General features: G+C 42.7%; 1 protein-coding gene across 15 annotated transcripts in view; it reads right to left on the bottom strand.

Annotated features, from left to right (window-relative positions):
* The window catches only part of herc1 (HECT and RLD domain containing E3 ubiquitin protein ligase family member 1), a 198,312-nt gene that overhangs the window by 144,473 nt on the left and 31,220 nt on the right, over window positions 1-22,619 (bottom strand). For all 15 annotated transcript variants that reach the window (XM_061766250.1, XM_061766248.1, XM_061766249.1 and 12 more), the window contains exons 12-19: window positions 18,508-18,673; window positions 12,413-12,538; window positions 11,936-12,157; window positions 11,551-11,703; window positions 9,425-9,557; window positions 7,858-8,049; window positions 4,706-4,930; window positions 4,427-4,600 (exon numbers count right to left, since the gene is read on the bottom strand). In XM_061766250.1, coding sequence (XP_061622234.1) covers window positions 4,427-4,600; window positions 4,706-4,930; window positions 7,858-8,049; window positions 9,425-9,557; window positions 11,551-11,703; window positions 11,936-12,157; window positions 12,413-12,538; window positions 18,508-18,673 — 1,391 coding nt within the window. The remainder of the gene's footprint in view (window positions 1-4,426; window positions 4,601-4,705; window positions 4,931-7,857; window positions 8,050-9,424; window positions 9,558-11,550; window positions 11,704-11,935; window positions 12,158-12,412; window positions 12,539-18,507; window positions 18,674-22,619) is intronic.

Below are 22,619 nucleotides of genomic sequence, written 5' to 3'. Positions count from 1 at the left end.
GAATATAAGATTTTATTGCAGTAGTATGACAATCGTGAAAGACCAAATTTCTTCTTGTAGTCTGATCCGGGCATTACATTTCATCTGTCTTACACCGCCGACATGTTTTTTTTAAATAACTTTATTGTTGGTCAGATATTTACAGTACGACCTCAAAAGACACGCGACAAGGCAAAAAAAAAAATCAACTAGCTTTTGGTTTCAAATATACTGTACACGATGGCGACGCGCAGTAAATGTCTTTTGCGAAGCCGATCAATGATCGGCGTATTATGACATTAAAGCTGATCGGCCGATCAGCATAAAATGCTAATTATCGGCCGATACTGTCACAGCAAAGGGTCTGAATAATTATGGCTGTGTGATATTTCAGTTTTTCTTTTTCAATAAATCTGTAAAAATTTCAACAATTCCATTATTTTCTGTCAATATAGGGTGCTGTGTGTACATTAATGAGGAAAAAAATGAACTTAAAATGATTTTAGCAAGACTCCTATGATGAAAAATATAAGTGGATCGAGGTTTCCCTTGCCCGGACGCGGGTCACCGGGGCCCCCCTCTGCAGCCAGGCCTGGAGGTGGGGCTCCAAGGCGAGCGCCTGGTGACCCATGGGGCCCGGCCGGGCACAGCCCGGAAGGGTAACGTGGGTCTCCCTTCCCATGGGCTCACCACCTATGGGAGGGGCCATAGGGGTCGGGTGCAGTGCGAGATGGGTGGTGGCCGAAGGCAGGGACCTTGGTGATTCGATCCCCAGCTACAGAAGCTGGCTCTAGGTACGTGGAATGTCACCTCTCTGGCAGGGAAGGAGCCCGAGCTGGTGTGTGAGGTCGAAAAGTTCTGACAAGATATAGTCGGACTCACCTCCACACACTGCTTGGACTCTGGTACCAGTCCTCTTGAGAGGGGTTGGACTCTCTTCCACTCTGGAGTTGCCCACGGTGAGAGGCGGCGAGCAGGTGTGGGTATACTTATTCCCCCCGGGCTCGGCGCCTGTAGGTTGGGGTTCACCCCAGTGGACAAGAGGGTAGCCTCCCTCCGACTTCGGGTGGGGGGACGGGTCATGACTGTTGTTTGTGCCTATGCACTAAAAGCAGTTCAGAATTCCCACCCTTTTTGGAGTACTTAGAGGGGGTGCTGGAGAGCGGGCCCGCTGAGGACTCCATCATTCTGCTTGGGGACTTCAATGCTCACGTGGCCAATGACAGTGAGACCTGGAAGGGCGTGATTGGGAGGAACGCCCCCCCACCCCCGATCAGAACCCGAGCGGTGTTCTGTTATTGGACTTCTGTACTCATCACGGATTGTCCATAACGAACACCATGTTCAAGCATAAGGGTGTCCACACGTGCAATTGGCACGAGGACACCCTAGGTCGCAGTTCAATGATTGACTTTGTGGTCGTGTCATCGGACTTGCGGCCGCATGTCTTGGACACTCGGGTGAAGGGAGGGGCGGAGCTGTCAACTGATCACCACCTGGTGGTGAGTTGGCTCCAATGGTGGGGGAAGATGCCGGTCCGACGTGACAGGCCCAAACGTATCGTAAGGGTCTGCTGGGAACATCTGGCAGAATCCCCTGTCAGAAGGAGTTTCAACTCCCACCTCCAACAGAACTCTGCTCATATTCCGGGGGAGGCGGAGGACATCCAGTCCAAGTGGACCATGTTCCGTGCATCACTTGCTGAGGAGGCCAACCGGAGCTGTGGCCATAAGGTGGTCGGTGCCTGTCGTGGCGGAAATCCCCGAACCCGTTGGTGGACACCAATGATGAGGGATGCCGTCAAGCTGAAGAAGGAGTCCTATCGGGCCTTTTTGGCCTGTGGGACTCCTGAGGCAGCTGATGGGTACCGGCTGGGCAAGCTGAATGCAGCTTTGGTGGTCGCTGAAGCAAAAACTCGGGCATGGGAGGAGTTCGGTGAGGCCATGGAGAAAGACTTCGGGACGGCTTCGAGGAAATTCTGGTCCACCATCCGGCGTCTAAGGAGGGGGAAGCAGTGCACCATCAACACTGTGTATAGTGGGGATGGGGCGCTGCTGACCTCGACTCGGGACGTTGTGAGTCGGTGGGGAGAATACTTCGAAGACCTCCTCAATTCTACCAACACGCCTTCCCATGAGGAAGCAGATTCTGGGTTCTCTGCGGCGGGATCTCCTATCTCTAGGGTTGAGGTCACCCAGGTGGTTAACCTGGTGAGGTGTTCCGGGCACGTCCCACCGGGAGGAGCCCACGGGGACGACCCAGGACACACTGGAGAGACTAAGTCTCTCGGCTGGCCTGGGAACGCCTCGGGATCCCCCCGGAAGAGCTGGATGAAGTGGCTAGGGAGAGGGAAGTCTGGGCATCCCTGCTAAAGCTACTGCCACCGCAACCCGACTTCGGATAAACGGTAGAAAATGGATGGATGGATTTTAGCAAAGGGCTGCAATGTAACAAAGAGTGAAAAATTTAAGGGGGTCTAACTACTTTCCGTACCCACTGTGTGTGTGTATGTATATATATATATATATATATATATATATATATATATATATATATATATATATATATATATAAACATAATTTTTCTGAATGTGAAGTTGCTCAATGAAGTGGAGGCACACAAGAAAATCATCTTTGGCATGCTGTCCTCTGGCGTTAACAACACGCCAAAGAGGAGCGAATGGTACAGCGTGTGTGCGGCTGTCAATGCTGTGGAGACAGAATAGCACCCACACGCTGAACTAAAATAAGTAGTGGTCAGACATTAAGGTTGATGTGAAGTGGAGGACAGCTGTCCACCGCCAAAGTGTGGCCAAAAAAAGGCGGAAGAACCGGCACGGAGGGCCTCACCCGTTCGAGGAGAGAATCGCTGCGATCATGGGTGACGCTGCTCTGTCAGGGGTGATGGGAGGACGTGGCTGACTATGATCACCCCACAAGGTTAATATCATGTATTTTTTAAAACTCATAACAAATGTGTTCATACAGTAACCTACACTCAGCCCTGTGAGATAAAGGTTAATGCGTAAATTTTGTATGTGTGGTATTTGTAATAATTCTTTTGAATTCAAATAGAAACACATCAGCATATCAAAGAGGATAAAAACTTTGACTCCTTTTTGATTACTCAATTTATTATTTTAATACACAGGAAAGAACACGCGCACTGACAAAAAAAAATTTTTACATTTAGGAGAAGAGGGGTAAATGTCCATTTAAACACATTGTAATCATGTGCAACCGATGCACATGTTCAAATGAAGTAAATTCAAAGGATTCTCTTTTTCAGTGCATGTGCTGGAGTCACAAAGCGATCGTGAGGGCAATAGGCGGCATAAATGATCGCCTCGATCAATTAATAGGTGTCCTCACAAATATCAGTGGTTCATTAAGTACACTGGTTAACAAATGAATTCTGAGTCCTTGCCTCAATTGCATTGTTGAAATCAAATGTTGCCGGGCATTAATTGTTCATCAGTGCTAATTATTCATGCGTCTCTGGTGTGCAGATTTATGAGAACAGTTTCCCAGCATCACCTCTGAGTGTCGCCAAAGCACCAAAAGCTGCAGAAACGTGCGTACGCCAGCCATGCAGTTGGCGCGAAGGACCGCACATTTCCACGGTCATCTCACTCTTGATACATCTGAACTTCACTATGAAAAAGAACGGACGCCACGTTTTTGTGCGTACGCACCTTTTGTACATGAGGCCCCAGCTGATCTACATTCATGAGTAACAACAGTGGTTGCCAGATTGTACAATATTAGTGCCTAATAATTTCGGGGAAACTACTAGCTTCTCACAAAATTCCAACTTTGTCCTCTCTCTCTCTCTCTTCCGGACTGGACGCATTAAATGCTCACATTCTCAACTTTAGTCCAACACTCGATGTTCCATTTCCCTTTTTGTACGCATATTTTCACTCTTCCACCCTTATTCGTGTTTCCCTATTCTAGTCAGACCCCTCTCTGTGTTTCCCTATAGATCCCTCGTAGACTTCATTAAATACTCCACTCTTGGTTGTGTTTTGTGTATGTTTTGAGTTTAAGTAAGCCTCTGTCATCTAGAACTCGTATTTCATAAAATGTAGCAACCTTTAGATTATGAGACTGATAAAAGGTTTGTCGTTACTTCCTCCTAAATTCTATACATATAAAATGTGACGTGGTGCCCCTTTACAAGACAAAATTAGTTTGATTCTGACGTTAAACGTCTATCGGACTAAACCGGTAGTGAACGCAGGCGTTCACCTTCGACAAATGTATTTCTTAGATTACGTTTTATCCAACGGCAATATACGCTAAAATATACACACACACACACACACACACACACACACACACACAGTATATATTTATGCACACACACACGTAAACACATTTTGGTCAAAAAATTACATAGGACATTACTTCAGGATGGTGACGATAAGAGTAATCCAAGACAAACCTTTGCTAATGGCATAGTCTTGCATGCTGATCCAGAGGCTGTTGGAAGGTTCTTTGGAGGAGCCTAAAGCCAAATCCACTAAGATACTTAAGTTAGGATGCACTGTGCAGTCAAAAGGCTTCTGCTCTTCATTATCCGACAGCGCAACCTCCAGCAACGAGCTGATAGAAGCATCTAAAAGAACAGTGATTTAAAAAAAAAAAAAAAAGAACATTACCTTAACAAGCATATACAAACAAAATTAAGACATACAATATGTGGAATATGGTATCTCTTTACCCAGCTGTGGAATGTCCATCTCCAATCCATTGCTGAACAGAGGGGTTTTGAGCCAGTAACCAGTATCCTGCTCCTCAAGAGAGGCAGGGGTGCCCTGCAGCATCCCACCAAGACAACGACCTACCAGCAAGGCTACTGTCCTCTCCAAGTCAACAAGCCACACCCAGGACAGAGCTGACTGCGGAAGAGACATTCCTGAACCTGGCTCTGCGAAGTCTGACATACCTAAGAAGTTGGAGGAGGCAATATTGTGTTGGATAGAATAACAGTATCTATGTTTTTTCAACTGATTTAGGAGAATTTTGCATCACTGAATCTGAAAATGACATCAGTTTCTCCTGTTCAGGTCAAGTTGCTAATTTATTAATGCAACTCGCTATCAATTCTTACTTTAAATTGAATAGATGATATTGATAAAAGTACCTATATATTGAATGTTACGTCATCATTGATCAAAATTCAGGGCATGAACCTCGGTTTATTTGAAACGCTAGAGCAAAAATACCTCTACATGTAAACAAAAAATGTGGCCATAGTTCAAAAGGTTGACCTGATTGAACAAAACCAATGTGATGCAGCTGATCAAAATTATCCTAAATCAGATAAAAAAATCTTTGACAATACATTTGTTGTTGACCAGTGTAATTATACTAAAATGTCAATGTCTGTATTTTTCTTTAACATTAAACACTGATGCTCGTCCTTTGCTGGAGAGAATAAGTTGGACTCACTAATGGTGAGCTGTCTCATTTATGGTAACGGGTGTGTAGCGGACACGCTATCAACAAGATGGCACCAGCAACCCCCAACCTCTGATAGTTGTGGATTCCTGCCTACTGCCCCCGCTGAGCCAGACTGTCACAGGAACCCTGGACTATCTCACCCGGACCTTAAACTAATTAACAGCTCCCCTAGAAATCTTGGTTTCCATTCTTCAAAGACCCCTTGGTGTGCAGGACTGAGATTATCGACCAAAAGGTTGGGAGAACTTCTTTCCAAATGTGACTGTTGCAGCCAGATCGACAACAATAGATTTATTTGTTAGACAGGCCACAGATTGAACTATTACTCCCGGACCTTGAGTTAGCTTTAGTCACCGTATTTTTTTTTAGGAACTCAAATACAGCAATAACATATTTGTTTTCATTTTAAAACATGCACGCAAGGCGCTGCCAGGCCCTCTGGGAACATTGATGAGAAACGGACGACACCCGGTGCCAATTGAGAGTTACGAACAATTTTCACTGAATTTGAATGTCCGTTGTGATTTATGAAATTTGCATGAATGCTCCCAGTATATCGTATTTTCACGACCATAAGGCGCACTTAAAAGTCTTAAATTTTCTCAAAAATGGATGGGGCGCCTTACAATGCAGCGTGCCTTGTGTGTGCACCAAGTTCCAAAATCTGTAAATGTTGTTGTGTGACTTTGATGAGCGCTCCGCTTGACTGACTGGGAGAATTTTCTGCCAACAGGCTGCTTATATAGAGGAAAGGCGGACGTGACTGAGGACAGCATGCGGACGTTAAAAGGGTGCGCGTGAAGGAGGACGCTAAAGGAACGCCCCCAGTAGGTATATAGTGCCGGGGTGTGCATTGTACAAAACATCGGTTTGCCAAGGACCCCCGAAAATGGCACCTACGAAGAGACACGCTTACAAAGTACAGTTTAAACTGCAAGCTATCAGTTACGCGGAGGAACATGTGAATCGAACAGCCGCGAGAGAATTCAACATCAACGAATCCATGGTTCGCAAGTGGAGGAAGCAGGAAAACGAGCTTCGCCAAGCCAAGAAGACAAAATTGAGTTTCCGCGGAAACAAGGCAAGGTGGCCCGAGTTGGAAGACCAACTCGAGCAATGGATTATTGAGCAAAGAACAGCCGGGAGAAGCGTCTCTACCATTACACCATTCGACTGAGTGCAATAACTCGGAGCTTGCCATCATTCCGGGAGGCTTGACGAAGGAACTCCAACCGCTGGACATCGGTGTAAACAGGGCGTTCAAAGTGAAGTTGCGAGCAGCGTGGGAACGCTGGATGACAGATGGCGAACCCAGCTTTACTAAGACTAGGAGGCAGGGTGGCGAGTTACGCCACAAATTGTGAATGGATTGTGGATGCTTGGGCTAACGTGTCTGCTTGCACTATTGTTTGAGCTTTCGTAAAAGCCGGCATCATTTCTGAGGAGCCGCACGGCAACGAGTCTGACTCAGACAATGACGAGAGGGAACCTGGCATGTTTGATGGAAAATTTGCCCAGCTGTTCATTTCGGATACAGAAGATGAGGACTTTGATGGATTTGTGGATGAGGATTGATCAAAAAATAACGCGAGTACATTGTTAAATACTTAAATAAATTAAAACCGAACTCAGTTTTGCTCCCGCTGCCTTTTTAAAAATATTGTTTTAGCGTGCATGCACGCTACCGTATGTTTTGCGCTAGCGTATGTTTTACTTGTAATCTTTGTAGTCCAGACCCTCTGCATTGTTTCCCTGTAGTTTCCCCCTTAGATATAATAACATTTACTATTAAATTCTACTTCCTGTGTCATTTTTGTGTTTGAGGGAAACAGTGAAACCGAGAACTCATATTTCATTCATGTAGCAACCTTCAGCTTATGAGACAGAGGTTTTTTGTCACTTTTCCTAAAATTTACAGATATAAAGAGACATGGTGCCCCTTTTCGAGACAAAGAGTTTGATTTTAACGTTAATCGTACGTCGAACTAAACCGGGAGTAAACACAGGCGTTCACTTCTGACGTATTCTTTGTCCAAAATTAATTAAGTTTTTATCCAAAACCAATATACGCTATAGGTGCGAAAATGGCCGGACAGTCTAATCCTCGCCCTGAAAAGTTTGTTGCAGTGAGGACACTGGATGGCTGGAGGTAAACCAGGATTAAGGGCAACGTTTGTCCTTTTCATCTGCTGGCATTTACGCTGTTCCTCATCCACACGCCTCATTTCATAGCCAGACGCCCGAGAGGTCACCAAGGCCCTCCAGGCGGCGTGATATTACGCTGTGTCCTCCGAAGACTCATGATATATAAGTGTATTCTACATTACATTTTACATTAAAGCTTCACTATATACAGTACAATATAAGTTTGCTTATAATTATGAAACATTAACTTGTTACATTTCTCACCATGAAGAGGCCACTGCAACTCCTGGTCCTCCAGAGGGAAGGCAGCAGGCAACAGCCTGTTTAGCCGGTCCAGTGGAGGCAACAAGTCAAGAAGGTCGCTTAGCAAAGGCCTCGCCACAGACACAGGAAGCAGAAGCAATGAGTTGGTGATCTGACACAGCATACTGCCTGCCGCTGAGACAAAGATCACATCTGGAAAAGAAAAATGTATGGAAAACCATGAACTCATATGAATGCCCTCAAATCAGGGGCTGTTTTCATAAAGGTGACAGAATTTTAAGGGATTCTTAAGGGATATATAAAGGTACACATGTAGCTTAGTCAGCAGGACAAGTCTTGAGAGACATAGGAGTTTGTGAAATAGCGGGGACAAAGACCAATAGACTAACTTGCTTTGCCAATGTCATGCCAAATCATGAAAAATGTGTATATATTAAGGCCTTTTCACACTGCACTTGCTCAGTGTCAAAGGCCTCCGCAGCAAAGCACAACGACAACCGCAACGGGGGTGCGGCCATCCCATATTTGGAAGTGGTGACATACCAGCCTAGTAGGAAGTCGAGAGGCTTTCCCCGGTGAGTGGACCGCAACTCGGCAATATGTATTTCACTCATTCATTCATTTTCCATACCGCTTAACCTCACTAGGGTTGCTGGAGCCTATCCCAGCTATCTTCGGGCGACAGGCAGGCTAGATCCTGAACTGGTCACCAGCCAATCGCAGGGCACATATAAACAAACAACCATCACATTCACACCTACGGACAATTCAGAGATTATGAGCGATGAGAGAGTAATATGTATTTCAATATATATTTCTCATCGTTGAAAAAGCTCTAACGCTTATTTTGAGGAGGTGACGCAGCCGCAGCAAAAATTTAAAAAAATAAAAATAAATTTAAAAAAAACATTTAAAGTTTTTTTTAAAAAGGGGAATGGGAATAATAATAGGAAAGGGAATATCCTTTACTAATTTCAATTTAAGCACGTTCGTGGGCTTTCTAGTTTCAGGAAGAGCGATTCAAGGTGTATTTAAGGCTGAGCAGGGACCTTTGAAAACCTCCAGCATAGACGTCTCAGTATATTATTTTTCTATTGGCCCAAAAATCAGGATAGTCCGACACCGCAATTATTATGGCTTCCTCCATTTCCCCTTTGCCGTTTACAGTACAAGTATGCTTTAATTCCACTCACTCCGCCAGCCCCGGTCCTAGCTTTTTGACGTCACCGCATCAACTCTCCAGAATAGAACATTTTTCTATCCGATGACGCGACACTGAGCGTCAGACGCCCTCTGCATTGACGCAACGCTCGGCATCACATCAAAATGCGCTGAGACCCCCTCCAATCACAAACAATGAATGGGAAAGTCGAGGGTGTCAGACGCTTTGCCAAGTGCAGTGTGAAAAGGCCTTTACTCTACCAACACACTCAGACAAAACACAAACAAACAAATACAAAATGTAGGGAAAGTGGCTGCGTATGGACCAATGTGCTTCTAAATTGGGTAAGGGTTTAGATAAGATAAGCAATACCAATGTGTAAAATGATTGATTACTCCTTCACACCTTGTAGCTTCTCACGTACACTGCCATTCCAGGAACTCTCTTTAATCAAAGTGGCTGAACGGGAGAAGATATCTGTGGCGTGAGGTAGCAGGAGTTGCAAATGCTTATGGAGCAGAGCAACACTGCTGGAGTTCTGGAGAAAACAAAATGCATATAGCATTAATGATGTATTTATGCCAGTAGCTGTCACAAGCACTATTTGAATGTGCTCACATTCCAAAAAGCCACAGCCTGTGTACTGTAGGTGTCAGTAGGTGTTGAAGGAATCGGCATTAAAGTGATGACAGCAAAATCGACTAGAATTAATTGACAAGCTTACTCACCCACACTCCACGTTGTCCTCGGTTCCACAGGCCTCAAACCCTGACTCATTCATCCAACCACATTCAGAGACTCGCTCATCCGTTCACATTAGGACGCCTTTATTGCCTTACAAACAGTTGGAACTTGTAAAACTCCAATTCACATAACACAGTATATAATAATAGTGTGCAATTAAAAAAAATACAGGGGGATGGAGTGCTTTGCAGTAATATATTGTAGCAAACCTGCACTTGTGTTATGTGGATTGTTGCAAGGGTTTTATAAGATCCGACTAGTTGTAAGAGCATGAAGGTGTCAGTGATTTGTGATTGGATGAGTGAGTCAGGGGGTGGGGCCAGTGGAAGGAGGAAGATGATTGTGAGCGTGTGTCTGAGCGAAGATGTCTGATAAATGAGAGAAACAATAGTTGTATTTTTTTTGGCTGACAAACATTCATTTTCATATTTAAGAAGTTATTGCTCGACCACCATTTGTCTTTATCGTCTAAGCTGATGCTAGAGTATATTTTATTTTCACTGTGAAAGGAAGGCATTTGGTGAATTTGCTGAAGGCTGACGTGAGGATTTAGGGCTGTTCGTCAGCTCGCGGAAGACGGTGCCTTTCCAGATGGTCATGCATTTATTATATATTTGAAGATGGACTTCAATGTCTTGCAAGTCACCGTGCTACCAATCTCATTTTTAGTAAAATATTTCCACACACTTGAGGCACCGCTGCTAGATTGCTGTGCCGACCGACCACCTGTTGGTTTCAGCAAGGCTTCTGTGTTGTTAATGCCAAAACACATGATCGGAGATTAATTGACTTCAAGCTATAACCGTCATTGCGAAGTGGTGAAGCTGACGCGTCAGCTCGTCGCTTCAACCCTTAGTGTACAAGTATATCGGAAACAACAAGTAAACCCAGAAAGGTAGGCAGATAAGAACAACTTCTGATTAAGGCCAGCTGAGTACAAGAGGAAGCACGTTAGTGTAACAGGATTTTAACTGCAGTCAATGCATGCCTATAATGTCATCAACAGCTGTGATTAAATATAGACTAAGGTGCATGGAAAACATGCATGAAGCTAGATCTCTTCGTGATGCTTAATTCTCCAAATACTTAAAACTACCGCTGCTGGAGAAGATGCTACAACTTTGACCCGTATTTTAACAGTCGAGGACTGAAATGCCACAGTGAGAAAGCAACAACACATTTTATGTCACACTCAATAGGAAAGGCAAAATAACATCTAAAATGTTCTTTTCTGGGAATAACTTTAGTTCATACCCTCAGTCATAAACGACACAACCAAATAATGAGAGACAAGGTCTCCATCAGGCACCACCTCATACGACAGCTCAGAAACTCAAAATTCTAATTCTCTTTCACTGCTAAATATGCTGTTGTCCAGTGTTAATCAGATAATCCCATGCAAACAAAGTGATCCTGTTATAAATCAGAAACGCCAAATACTATCCGGGCGCATCATTACAACATCTCTGGCATTGCTCCCTGAACAGCTACAGGTTAGTTACTGGAGAACCTTAGAGCAGGCCAGTATCATTCAAAACTCCCTCAACGACTTGATATCAATGCTGCCCATAGAGGACTCGGCTACATAGAAACCACCAAAGTATTGGAGACTTCCTCAACTGATGGCACCTGGTTAGCTTCCCTGGGGTTGTCACTTGTGATACGGATGTGAATGCTTAAACATTTTACATTAGTGATTGAGTTCATTGTCACTTGTGTGACGGTTAAAAATAAGGTATCTGAGGTGCATAAGGAATCCACAAACGCATACTATTGAGTATTCCTACCTCAGTTACATGGTTGACATGGCAATAGGCTAAAAGCTGCTTCTGCAAGGAACAAAGGAGTTGGTGGAGGTGAGCTGGTTGGCTGCTGTCAGAGGAGGACATGCCCTGCTGCAATTTGTCACTGTTTTTTTCCAGCTCACCAAAAGCCTGATCCTGCAGAGTAAACAAATGATCACAAAAGGGACCGTGTGTGTGTTTCAGGTAAAAAAGATACCTTAAACTATTCAAATGTCAGAAAAGTGCAAATTCATTATGACTTACACCTGCTTGACTTCTTTTTTTAGTAAACAGTGTCATACCTTTTCGTTATTGGTGTTCTATTGCTGGCATGCAAGTTACAGCGGTTCAGCTGTGCAAAACATACTCCACCATCTCTTGTACTTACAGTATAAAAACCAAGGTTCCTCAGTAGTGTCTTCATAAGGATCTCTGCAAGATGTGTGTCAGGGTGGCCTGCTGTGGCGCTGTTGTTTGGGTCAGGGGATGCTGTGAATCCCAGGCCACAGCTAAGCGGTTCAGGACCATCAGCAGGACAGCTATAACCCAAGAGTGAAGCTACATGGGTGTGGTCCTGGAGACTAGTCAGGATGATGTCTAGCTGCATTCTCTGTGGCAACAGACACGCTTTGTTAACATTAATGTCAAGTGTTATTACAGTATTTTACTTATTTTACAGAACCTATAATATTTTAACAGTTATTTCCTTTATCAGCTTATTGCTGTTTTCCCCTACTGTCTTCCATGTTGAGAAATTACTTGTAGGAGTCACAAACATCATAACAATGCAGGTGTCCAATCCATTCCTACTTTTGAATCCTCAAACTTATTTTGAGCCATTTGTGTACTAGGAAGCATAGGGTACCTGTCCTTTGGACAGACTTTCCCATCTGTCAGGGCCCTGAGGCAGCAAGGAATGAAGAAGCTCCATTCTCTCTCTCAGTGGCGGGAGAAGCATGGTTGCTCCCACAGATAGTGTCTCAATCACTGCCTGATGAGGAAAAACACACAAATATATAGTTATCCAATATGATAATGGACTGCAGATTAAAATCTCTTGCACTAAGTAGATAGCATAGGTGACTAAAGAAATGTGTCAATATAACATTTGACTCGTCACCTCAAGCGTCTTCAGAGATCATTAGTACGGTTGTTGAATTATAGAAAGGTCTGGGAGAACTGTGTCGATTTAACATTTAACCAAATGAATAGTGTTCTTCTTTACACATTTAACAAATTAGTTACTGTTTGAAGACTGACCGAGAAATGCGATGTAGCACGGTAACAAAATCTCGTTTGCGTTCAACTGGCACTATGGATTCAACTATTAAATTGACTGTACAAACCCAAATTCCAATGAAATTGGGATGTTGTGTAAAACAAATAGAACTAGCACAATGATTGGAAAAATATTTTCAACCTATCCATTTTCTTCCGCATATCTGAGGTCGGGTCGCGGGGGCAGTAGCTTTAGCAGGGACGCCGAGACTTCCCTCTCCCCAGCCACTTCATCCAGCTCTTACGGGGGGATCCCGAGGCGTTCCGAGGCCAGCTGGGAGTCATAGTCTCTCCAGCGTGTCCTGGGTCGTCCCCAGGATCTCCTCCCGGTGGGACGTGCCCTGAACACCTCACCAGGGAGGCGTCCGGGAGGCATCCGAATCAGATGCCCCAGCCACCTCATCTGCCTCCTTTCAATGTGGAGGAGCAGTGGCTCTACTCTGAGCCCCTCCCGGATGACCGAGCTTCTCGCCCTTTCTCTCAGGGAGAGCACGGACACCCTGCGGAAGAAACTCATTTCGGCCGCTTGTATCCGGGATCTTGTTCTTTCGGTCACGACCCACAGCTCGTGACCATAGGTGAGGGTAGGAACGTAGATCGACCGGTAAATAGAGAGCTTCGCCTTTCAACTTAGCTCCTTCTTCACCACAACGAACCGATACAAAGTCCGCATCACTGCAGACCCTGCACCGATTCGCCTGTCTTCTTCCCTCACTCGTGAACAAGACCACAAGATGCTTGAACTCCTCCACTTGGAGCAGGATCTCATCCCCGACCTGGAGAGGGCACGCCACCATTTTCCGACTGAGAACCATGGTCTCAGATTTGGAGGTGCTGATTCTCATCTCCTCCAGTGAGAGTTGGCGATCACAGCTTGATGAAGCCAACAGAACCATATCTGCAAAAACCAGAGATGCAATTCTGAGGCCACCAAACCGGACCCCCTCTACGCCTCGGCCGAATCAAGAAATTCTGTCCATAAAACTTATGAACAGAATCGGTGACAAAGGGCAGGAAAGCCAAGACAACACCTAAAATATATCAATAATCAAACAGCAATGCAGCCCCTTGTCAGGGCAAATGAATATCAGCTGGTTCAGTCGTAATTGATGGCCTACAAAAAGGTCTCATTGCCAAGGTGTGAGTCAAGATACATCTCATGATGGATAAGAGCAAATAGCTGTCTCAAGACCATCGCAAACTAATTGTTGCAAAATGTAACGATGGCATTGGTTACAGGCGCATATCTAAGCTTCTGAATGTTCTAATGAGCACGGTTTGGGCCATAATACGTACAGTGGGGCAAAAAAGTATTTAGTCAGCCACCAATTGTGCAAGGTCTCCCACTTAAAAAGATGAGAGAGGCCTGTAATTTTCATCATTGGTATATCTCACATATGGGAGACAAAATGAGAAAAAATAATAATAATAATTGGTGCAGGTAAACTTTAGAGATGGAGATGATCTGGGGCATTATCTATTATCTTGCCACTCTTGGAACATCGCACTCAGCAAATACATCAATTAAATTCTTTACAGTCGGCCAGTTCCCACAAAACAAACAAACAAAACAAAAATATGTAACAGATGCTTATTCAAATCAGGTTATTGCTCTTTTGCTCAGATATACTCTAAAGAGAGTCCATGTTTGCTCATTTTCACGATTTTCAAGGATTGCAATTGCCTTTTCCATTGACATTAAATCTAAAAAGTACTTCAACCAATTATATTTATTATAGCAGTCCAGCTCGCGAGTCCTCCAATTCATAAGTATGGTCCTTTTCACAGGCAGAAAAGCAATAGCAACAATCCGTTAATTGATTCTCAGATGCACATTCTCCATTCTACTTTCCAGTAAACATTCAACAGGACATTGAGGAATGTGAACATTCAACATACGTTTTAAGATATCAATTACCGCAATTTCTTGCGTATAATTGATTCTCAGATGCACATTCTCCATTCTACTTCCCAGTAAACATTCAACAGGACATTGAGGAATGTGAACATTCAACATACGTTTTAAGATATCAATTACCATAATTTCTTGCGTATAATGTGCATTTTTCTCCCAACAATTGTCAAAAGTCAATAGGGCGCATTATACATAGATATAGGGGCAAATGGAAAAAAAAAACTTTCACATTTTATAAATGTATGCCGCCATCTAGTGGTTATGAAAAAGCTGTACACTTTCATTCCAAAATGCCACCGCCACCTAGTGGTTATAAAAAAGGTGTAGCCTACACTTTCATTCCAATATGACAGGGGTACGTACGAATGACTGCATATATATACAGTTATGCTCATAAGTTTACATACCCTGGCAGAATTTGTGAAATATTGTTGTTGTTTTTTTTTAATATGACTGAACAACAACCATCATTAATTTCTTTATGGTTATGTTTTGTTTAGTGATAATGCTTTTCTTGACCGTTTAATTTGAATCCCATTCAAATAAAATTAAATGTGTTTATCCTCGTGATTCATGATTTCTTTTAAGAATTGTACCCATCTTACAAATTCTGCCTGAGTAATCAAACATATGAGCACAATGTGTTTTCTAATTTACTAAATAAAAGTAGGGTTGTGAATTTCAAAATAAGAGCAAATAAATTTAAAAAAAGGATTACGTGTTCAAATAAAGTGTTTAACTTCAGAATAATTCCTTGAAAAAAAACTAACAAAATACAGATAATACTTCGTTTTGATCATATGGGTAGAAGCAAAATCATGCATTGTAAAAATGCATTATACATAGGTAGAAGGGTTTTCCAGAATTTTTAGGTCAACTTTGGGGGGATGGATTATACATGGGTGCGCATTATACACGAGAAATTACAGTACTTCAAACTAAAATGTTTTTACTGCTGGACAAAACTAATAAATGAGTACCAATATCAACACAGCCATGCCAGCACAGATCTAAGACCGTAGGGTGTTTGTTTGTTGTTGTTTTTTTTTTTTTATATGGTGTAATATAAACTCTATGTATAAGTTTAATTTGGCTTATTTTACATCTCATACTTCTTGAAATAGATGTTGAATACTTCAGTAGTGAATTCCACAGTGAGAGCTGAACCAATTTCCTGTTCCCATTGTGACTTGTTTGAAGTAGTGCTGTCGGGCTGGGATAGGGTTCTTTGTCCCGGAGTAGCTACTCTTAATATACATTGCCGTGAAAAAGTATTATATATATATATATATATATATATATATATATATGCAGTCATTCGTACGTACCCCTTCTCAAATTCTTTATTTTTTTCATAGTTTTTCCAATTTAATGTTTAAGATCGTCAGACCAATGTAAATATCAGACAAATATAAACCAAGTGAACTTAAAATGCTGTTTTTAAATGGTGGATTTATTTATTTATTTTTTACCTTTCCCTGTGTGAAAAAGTAATTACCCCCGTTGTTAAATCATTAATTAATGATGGCAAATCACATTTTGGTTAATTTTCAATGCTCACACCCGAGCACCTGGAGAAATCAATCAAGAAATCACTTAAACAGAACGTGTCTAACAAAATCAATTGAGACAAAAAGACCTAAAAAATTTGCAAAATGACAAGATCCAAACAACTTTCAGAACAGTCAAGAAATAAAGTAATTGACATCTATCAGTCTGAAAAGGGTTACAAAGCCATTTTTCAAGCTTTAGGATTCCAGTAAACCATAGGGAGAGCAGTTAACCTCACAAGGAGAAAACATGGAACAGTGGTGAAACTTCCCAGGAGTGGGCGGTCTACAAAGATTACTCCAACAGAAAAGCTATGACTCATCCAGGAGGCCACAAAGGAACTCAGGACAAGTTCTAAAGAACTGCAGGCCTCCCTTGCCTCAGTTAAGGTCAGTGTTCATGACAACAATAAAGAAGAGACTGGGCAAAAATGGTATCCATGGCAGAGTTCCAAGGTGAAAACAACTGCTGACCAAAAAGAACAAAGGGTCGTCTAACTTTTGCAAAAAGACATCTGAATGATTCCCAAGACTTTTGTGAGACTACTATATGGACTGATGAGATGAAAGTTGAGCTTTTTGGAAGGTGTGTGGCTTGTTATATCAGGCGTAAATCTAGCACAGCATTTCAGAAAAAAACATCATACCAAGTCAAACATGGTGGTGGGAGTGTGATGGTTTTGTGCTGTTTTTCTCCTTCAGGACCTGGACAACTTTCTTTGATTGATGGAACCATGAACTATGCTCTTTAACAGAAAATCCTGAAGGATAATTTTCAGCCATCAGTTTGGGACCTCCAACTGAAGCGCACTTGGGTTGTCTTTATGAACCTTGATTTGTCCACTGATGCTCAGTGCACTGGTGCACAAACATGTTGGAACAGCAAGGGGTCATCTCCAAACTGTTCCCACAGAATTGGATATGTCTAAAATATTAGCCTCTGAGCTCCAGTGAAAGGATCTTTGAATGCTTCAGCATACCAACAGATTTTGGACAGTCAAACACTTTGGGTCCATAAAGACATGGATGGGAGAATTTGGTGTGGATGAACTTGACTGGGTCCAGCCCTCAACCCGATAGAAAACCTTTGGGTTAACTTTGAGTAGACAGTGAGCCAGGGCTTTTCGTCCAACATCAGTGTCTAACCTCACAAATAAGCTAATGGAACAATGGGCAAAAATTCCTAAAAACTCACTCCTAAACCTTGTTGAAAGGCTTCCCACAACAGTTGAAGCTGTTACAGCTGCAAAGGGTAGACCAAAATCATATTAAACTATATGGATTTAGAATAGGATATCACTTAAAATCATATACGAGTCAAGGCAGGTGAGCAAAGACTTTTGATAGTTATAAGTTATTTGGTGATACATTAAACTTGTCACATAGGTCTCGCTGGTACCGCCTTTTCGTGTAGAGTAACCAACTTTGAACAACAAAACACAGGCAAATTAATACGTGTTTGGAGATATAAACGCTAAAATAATACACGGCCACACAGGACGCTGTCTGAACCGGAAATTAATTAGTACTTTACTGCACAGGTCACTTGAGAACGGGGGAATATAAGATTAAAATATATTATTCATGAATTTTTGTATCTTCTCAGCAGCAATAGTGGAAATAAGAAATATAAATATATAATATAAATAGCATGCAAGACATCTGTATAGGAAGAATATTGCAGGTATCTGTATAAAATCAGGATATCATTGGATAGTGGTTGGAAACACATGTAAAATGAGACCTAGTTTTTAAGAATCGGATATGGATGAAGGTTTTTATGCCACTTTTTATGTCGCAAAGCGGCCCAAATTTAATTGTCCAGAAAATTTGTGACCGAAATCTTGATTCTTTGGGAGAAAAATGCCTGTAAATTAGTGTTGTTAGTTGAAAATGTGATGTTTAAACAGAGCACTTTCAGATTGTTGAATGGCAGCGTCCGCTCGAGCCATCTAATTCCGGTCCACACGGAGCGCAAGCAAATCGTCAGATTTACTTCAAAAGTCACAGCAAACAATTTTGTAAATGGCTAACTGGAAATTATATTACTGCATACATGCAATAAATAAGCATAGCTCATAAACCTTTGCTTGACGAGATTATTTTAAATGCGCAAAGACCATGGCGCCACCCTCCACCGCCCTGCCCACCACCACAAGTAAATTCTCAACCTCGGAGAAACACTGCAGTATATGTTATGTTGTGATCTTGTATTACCTCCTGTATCTCATCTGGCACAGAAGAGTCCATCAGTCTGAAGAGCAGATTCCTCAGAGGCCTAGCTTGACGACCTAAGATACTTGTAGCTACTCCACCGGCAAGTGCCAGAGCCAGATGATTGGATAAAAGCCGTAGGCACAACTTAAGAAAGTTGTGATGCTCCCTGAAAATACAGTACATTAATTTTTCAGTTGGAACAAATGTGCATGCTTTTTATTATTCATAATCAGACCTCAACATCATTGTCCAACAAATACTAACAAGCAATAAGAAACTAAGAATATGCTTAAAAAGTGTGTGCATATAAAGCGGCTGAAAAACCCAAGTAATCCAAACATACAAAGTAGAATAAATAAGATCGGAAATGAAGCTGTGTGTAATGACACAGGGAAAAGGTATTGAACACGCCAACTGGTATTTATTTAATACTTTGTACAAAAGCCTGTTTTCAATGACAGCTTCAAGACACCTCCTGTATGGAGAAACTAGTCTCATGCATTGCTCTGGTGTGATTTTGTAGGCCGTCAATTAAGACTGAACCAGCTAATATTCATTAACACTGACAAGGCGCTATATTGCTGTTTGATTATTGATAGGTTTTTCCATGCCTTTTTGCAGCTCCCTTTCTTCATGTGGTCAATACTTTTTCCCTGTGTCATGTCACAGTTTTACACAACTTTATTTCTGAGCTTATTTGTTCAACGTTCTTTTTATGTATGAATTACTTGGGTTGTTCCCAACATGTGCTGAAAATTTCATGTCAACAGCACCTTTGGAAGTATATTTAGTGAGAAAAATGGTAACGTGTTAAATACTTATTTCAGCCGCCGTGTGCCTATTTAAAATGTGTTCCTCTCAATTTGTCATTGCTCCTATTTTTTTTTTTATGTAGTGGCAAATCACAACAGTACACTCAATTAGGGCCCAACCAAAAAGATGAAATGCAGCTGTTTTTTTTATTTTGAAGTCATCACTTGACAAGTAATCGGAAAGAAAATAATGTAATAGAGGAAACGTGATTTAACGTTAAAGGGCATCATGAATAATGTTTTGCCAGTAACCACTCTTTATGTCGCTTAAGTATTGCATATATTTATGGCCCAAATTTAAATCTAAATTGATCAATAATTCTTTTTTGCATGTTTTTATACTTGGAAATTCCTAGGTTTTAAAGTTAAATACAGTGGCACCAGAAAGTATTCACGTTTTCCACATTTTGCTATGTTAGACTTATTCTAAAGCTGATTTGAGTATCGTTTTCCTTTTAAAAAATCTACATAAAATATCCCATAATGACAAAGTAAAAACATTTTCAGACATTTGTGTAAATTTATGAAAAATGTAAACATTTGAAAATAATAGGTCCATAAGTAGTCACAATCTTTGCTATGACACTCAAACTTAAGCTCGGGTGCATCTGATTTCCACTGATCATCCTTGAGGTGCTTCTACAACTTCAATGGAGTCCACCTGTGGTAAATTCAGTTGATTCAACATCATTGGAATGGCACACACCTGTCTATGTAAGGTCTCATTAGTAGAGAAACTAAGCCTGGCCTGGCCAACCCGCGGCTCGCGAGCCTCATGCGGCTCTTTAACTAGTTTCATGCGGCTCTTCAGGAGCTGTCACATGACATGCGTCAAAAATGCTTGGCTGGCGCTGTCATTCACTCCCCCTACAGCTAGATGGCACACTGACCATGCCAGCCTGTTTGAGTGACGTCAAACGAGCGACGAGAGAATCTTTGGTGTGACATCATTTGTGTTGTAAACAATTTCCGTCAAGTTACCTCTTGAAATGGCAGGGGAAAAAAAGCACATCCAAACGAAAATATGAAGAACACAGGACGTTTTTGCCAGAGTGGGAGAGTTTATATTTTTTTGTTAAACGTAATGTCAAGCCGATCTGCCTTATATGTCACGCAGCATTAGCGAATTTCAAAGCTTCAAATCTTCAGCGTCACTTCAGCTCACTCCACCCTAACATCGAACAGGAATTTCCAAAAGGGACTGAACTTCGCAAGAACAAGTTGGTCGCTTGGAAAAGCAGGTGCAGTTTTTCAAAAAATTTACAAAACACTCGGAGACCGTAACGCTTGCATCATATCAGCTGGCTTGGAACATAGCACGGGCTAAAAAGCCATACAACGAAGGGGACTTCATTAAAAAATGCCTCATTGACGCCTTTGAAATCTTGGCTCCTGGAGACGACAAACTAAAACGGAGCATATCAGACGTTCAACTGTCCCGCCACAGTGTTAAACGCAGAATATCGGATATTAATACAGCTGTTGAATCACAGTTGCACTCTGACCGTCAAGCATGTGAGTATTTTAGTGTGGCATTGGATGAGAGTTGTGACATACAAGACAAGCCTCAGTTGGCAATATTTGCACGGTCTGTGTCAAATGAATGTATGATCAAAGAAGAACTCCTTGATATTGTGCCATTAAAAGACAGAACCCGTGGCATAGATGTGAAAGAAGCAATGATGATTAAAAGATGATGTTCATGTGTACCCATGTGTATGATGTGGCTCTTTGCAGTAACACAGAAAAAAAAGTGGCTCTTAGTCTATGACTAGTTGGCCACCCCTGAACTAAGCAATGAAGTCTAAAGGCTTCTTTATACTCACGCAGATGGCGAACGCGCTGACGTCACTGCGACTGTCCCGCCTTTATACTCGAGCGCAGCCCACGCGCACAGTTATGAAAATGTACTGCAGTTCTGGTCCAAGTCGGGGGTGTTGCTACGGCTGGTATTGGCTAGGACGCCACAGGGTGGAGTTTTCTCTGCATTTTTTTGGCCATTTCCGATAGCCGTTTTTCCTTTCCTTTCAGTAACGAGGAACAAAAGCAACAACAATGGCGACCGTGGAACATTGTCTGCTAGAACAAATGGACCTAGATGACCAGATGATACATTTAATTATGCTGCAAAATCGATCGAGAAGGCGGCGGTGTAGATGGTACGTCGAACCAAGGGGCACGCTGAGTACATCATCACAGGATGTGACTAAAACGAACCAATCACGAGAGATGATCTCCACGGCGTTCGACGCGCAGCAACAATTTTTGCCGTGTGCATGTCAAGCGCCGCAGAGGGGCCGCGCGGGCCAATTCGTCGGTCACGTGATGCAATGCGGGTGTTGTCGGCCGTCCGAACGCGGGAGTATAAAGAGGAATTGTCTGCAGACCTCCAAGACCGGATTGTGTCAAGGCACAAATCTGGGGAAGGATGCAAAAGGATTTCAGCAGCATTGACAGTCCCGAAAATCACTGATCTAAATTATTCGGAAATGGAAGACGTTTGGAACCACCGGGACCTTTCCTAGATCTGGCCGTCCGACCAAGCTGAGGAACCGGGGAAGAAGGGCCTTGATCAGAGAGGTGAACAAGAACCCTATGGTCACTAAGGCGGAGCTCCAGTGTTGCCTTGCAGAGATAGGAGAACCATCCAGAAGATCAACAATTGCTAATGCACTCCAGCAATCAGGCCTTTGTGGTAAAGTGGCCAGACGGAAGCCACTTCTCACTAAAAGGCACATGGCAGCCTGCTTGGAGTTTTCCAAAAGGCACATTAAGAATTCTCAGACCTGCAAAAACAAAATTTTCTGGTCTGATGAAACCAAAATAGAACTTTTTGGCCTGAAATGCCGGTCTCATATCTGGAGAAGAGGAGGCACTACTCATCACCTGCCTAACATCATCCCTACTGTGAAGCACGGTGGTTGGCAGCATCATGCTGTGGGGCTGTTTTTCAGCTGCAGGAACTGGGGGACTAGTCCGCACAGGGGTTAAGATGACAGCTGCCAAATATAGAGAAATTCTTCAAGAGAACTTGCTCCCGAGTGCCCTGGAAGTCAGACTAGGATTCACCGTCCAACACGACAATGACCCAAACCACACAGCCAAGATAACAAAAGAGTGGCTTCGGGAGCAGCCTGTGAAGGCTCGAGTGGCCCAGCCAGAGCCTGGACTTGAATCGAATCAAAAATCTCTGGAAAAAACTAAAAATGGCTAACCACCGATGCTGCCAATCCAACCTGAGTGACCATGAGAGGATCTGCAGAGAAGAATGTGAAAAAATGCCCAAAACAGGTGTGCCAA

The sequence above is a fragment of the Phyllopteryx taeniolatus genome, chromosome 2 (genome assembly GCF_024500385.1).
Source record: "Phyllopteryx taeniolatus isolate TA_2022b chromosome 2, UOR_Ptae_1.2, whole genome shotgun sequence".
In the NCBI taxonomy this organism is placed as follows: domain Eukaryota; kingdom Metazoa; phylum Chordata; class Actinopteri; order Syngnathiformes; family Syngnathidae; genus Phyllopteryx; species Phyllopteryx taeniolatus.
The sequence above is the reverse complement of the archived record's forward strand: the minus strand, read 5'-3'. Positions and strand labels throughout refer to the sequence as shown.